The 3,159-nt window shown below is 28.4% G+C and overlaps 1 protein-coding gene across 5 annotated transcripts in view; it reads left to right on the plus strand.

Annotated features, from left to right (window-relative positions):
• The window catches only part of LOC116847218, an 18,809-nt gene that overhangs the window by 6,140 nt on the left and 9,510 nt on the right, over positions 1–3,159 (plus strand). Inside the window, exons 1-4 of one of the 5 annotated variants that reach the window (XM_032821966.1) lie at positions 1,379–1,590; positions 2,232–2,352; positions 2,608–2,799; positions 2,876–3,094. In XM_032821966.1, coding sequence (XP_032677857.1) covers positions 2,288–2,352; positions 2,608–2,799; positions 2,876–3,094 — 476 coding nt within the window. In that variant the 5' untranslated portion in view covers positions 1,379–1,590; positions 2,232–2,287. The other 4 variants (XM_032821965.1, XM_032821968.1, XM_032821967.1 and 1 more) reach the window with 4 other exon arrangements.

The raw sequence follows: 3,159 nt of genomic DNA on the forward strand, positions 1-3,159 counted from the left end.
TAGAAGGTTATTACGAAAAGCAGCATATTGATTGGCTGTCGCGCGAACTTCCGCCGCGCGGCAAGCATTACCGCGGCCTGTGTGCAGAAGCCACAAGCGTCTGTCAACATCTGTAGCGCCGCCAGGACCAAACAACAGCAAAAGAAGGAACTTAGTAGAGCAAAACAGAGTTAGCAACGTAAACGCTTCTAATATCCGCGTATCACATGGTGATACGTATTGGAAAAACCTAATAGTATAGTAGAGGTAATAAAAAGAATTAGACTTTCTTGAAAACTACAAATACTTTATAACAAAATTAATTATAGAAAATTATGTTAAAATTGTTATGAATTATGAGGGAAAATTAATGTGCCAAAAATGTCAATATATCAGACATAAATTGACAAAAATTATTTTATTTCAAGGATAATAATATACCGTCATTTGGGGTAACTTTTATATCGCTTCTATCCGTTTAATGATGCCACATGTTTTTGTAAGCCGTTGCAAATTGTTCAAAGTTACCTCGGTGTTCCAAGTTACCTCAAATGATGGTATTTTAAATAATGTTTTAAAAAATGTTGAATGTTCTTTTTATAATATTACATATATATATAAATATTCTTAATATATATATATATATATATATATATATATATATATATATATAATTCACATATTATATATCTCTTATTATATAAATATATTATATAAATATTATATATTCTTATAAATATTATATAATAAATACAAATTTGGTATGAAATTATATAAATATCTTATTTTGTGTTTCTATATTTTCCTTACAAATCAGATTTTTTTTCTTGTTACTTTAAAAATTGTTGATTTTTATATTGGCTGCGTTCCGAAATTCACTGCCAATACTGAAAATCTATAGTTCATGTCACGTATACTATTGAATTTTAGCACCGGCAGTGAATTTCGGAATGCAGCCATTATAGCAAAGTTATATAACTTTTTTTTTAATGTAATAATTTATTTGAAGAAAAAATGAAAAAGTTTGTTATTGACGATTAAAGAAATATCATAATAATTTTTTATGTATTTTAATGATAACTGCAATTTATGATCACGGACACATACACAAAATATCTTTTACATGGTAAAATAGAAATCACAAGTATGTGATAGTTTACCTAATAGCCGTTGTTTGGTCTTGGCGGCGCTGTAGATGTTGACAGACGTTTTACTGCAAACTTAAGATAGCGGCTAGCGGTCCATGGTTATATAGTCAAAGATTCAGACTGTACTAGACAAAGACAGAGCGCTGTTCTAGAGCATCCCGATTCACCACGCGTACGATTGGACACAACCAACCGATGAAAAGAATTATCTAATGAATTACTAGGTCGACCAATCATTACAATCTGTGTCCAATCGTATCATGGTCAATCGGGTCCCACCCGTCCTAGACCTACAATTATGCTCTCTCTCATCCAGCAACACTCAAAAGATAGCGCGCGTTCCAAGTAGTATATATTTCAGTGTTCTTTTCAGTGGATTTCCCCTCAATTGGGGAACACGAATCAGAACCACTTTCTGTATTCGCGCCCTATCAAGTTCGGCCTTCTTATATCTTACTTCATGGTATAGACATTTGTGCTCTGTAGTTATTAATAAGAAGTGAAAAGCGGGTTGGAGTATTTACGCATAAGTTATGATATTTTTGTGACATACTAACATTGTATTCAACTAAATAATAGCGTAGAAACGAACCATAATGTCTGATATATGGAACACAAGAAAATTATGATATTTTACATCTACGTGTAGCAACGTAAACTATGTACAAGAGATCATATATGTAAACAATAGTAATATATGGATGTCGTTTAAAAAACGTATGACTTACTCAAAAATTAAGAAAAGTTTATATTTTTATTCAACCTTTAAAATCCTGATGTAAATTAGGAAACGTTGTTTTTCAAACACTTTTAATCCACAGAATTTTCTGGTTACATTCTTATTTTCAATCAATCAAATTATTAATCACAAAATAAATTGGAAAATTGATAGAACTTTATTATTTGTTTTAAACATTATATTTATAACATACTCAAAACAGATACAGCAATTTTCTTTTTTAATTATCCTTTTTTTGTGTGTATTTTAATATAATTCATAATATTCTATATAGTTTACATTATCTACCTGAGAAAAGACTATATATATATATTACATAGACAATACATAAACAATCTGCATATATGTAATTTTGAAATCTACAGCATAACCTTGATAAGAAAGAAAAGTACGAAGTGTAAGATACAAAAATTAAAAAAATATGGTTGGATATTGTTATGTTTGCAAAATAGGGCCAGGAGAAGAAGATAATGTATCTATTCACAAGTAAGTACATTTATAAATATAGAATATATTAGTAATATGTGACAAAAATGAAAAAATATGTTTCATTTATTAGTTAATTCTATAATTAAAATGATAAAGTAAAATTTAATATAGTTCCTGAAGTGTGTATGTGTAAATCACTTTCATAAGCTTAATTTTAAAGTTAATATGTAAAAATTTTATATAAGTTTATAAGTACATTAATTGATGTATAGTGTATTGATAATTGAATATATTAATGGTATGTGTTTTAAGGTTACCTAAGGATGAAAAGACTAGAGCAAATTGGTTTGCGTTTATAGGTTGTGAAACAGGTCCACACAGTGGAATTTGTAGCAAACACTTCCAAGAATCTGACTTTATTTACAAAATATATGGTGCTGATGTTAGAAGATTTATTAAACCAGGAGCTTGTCCATCTCTATTGCAGTGTAAACGAAATAATAAGTAAGTCTGAAATAAATGCATAACACTTGAAAAAAATAAATCTTAAAATAATGAATATTATTTATATATAATTTAGAGAAAATACGGAGACTGTTTATGAGCAAAATGCAAGTAACTATATATCAAGTGAAAACCATGATATAAATGACTGTACGTCAAGTGGAGACCGTGATACTAAAAGTGACATTATTGTAAATACAAGTATAAAAGTAGAAGATATATCATATGAACCCATAAAGATTGAAGGTGTTACGATAGAGGAAGCGTCTCCAATGGCTAAAATTTCTTTAAACAGGTTGGTTTCTATATTATAATTATATATATATATATATATATATATATATATATATATATATATAT

The sequence above is a fragment of the Odontomachus brunneus genome, unplaced genomic scaffold, assembly GCF_010583005.1.
Source record: "Odontomachus brunneus isolate Ranch 3 - 2012 unplaced genomic scaffold, Obru_v1 Obru_scaffold_075, whole genome shotgun sequence".
Lineage (NCBI taxonomy): Eukaryota > Metazoa > Arthropoda > Insecta > Hymenoptera > Formicidae > Odontomachus > Odontomachus brunneus.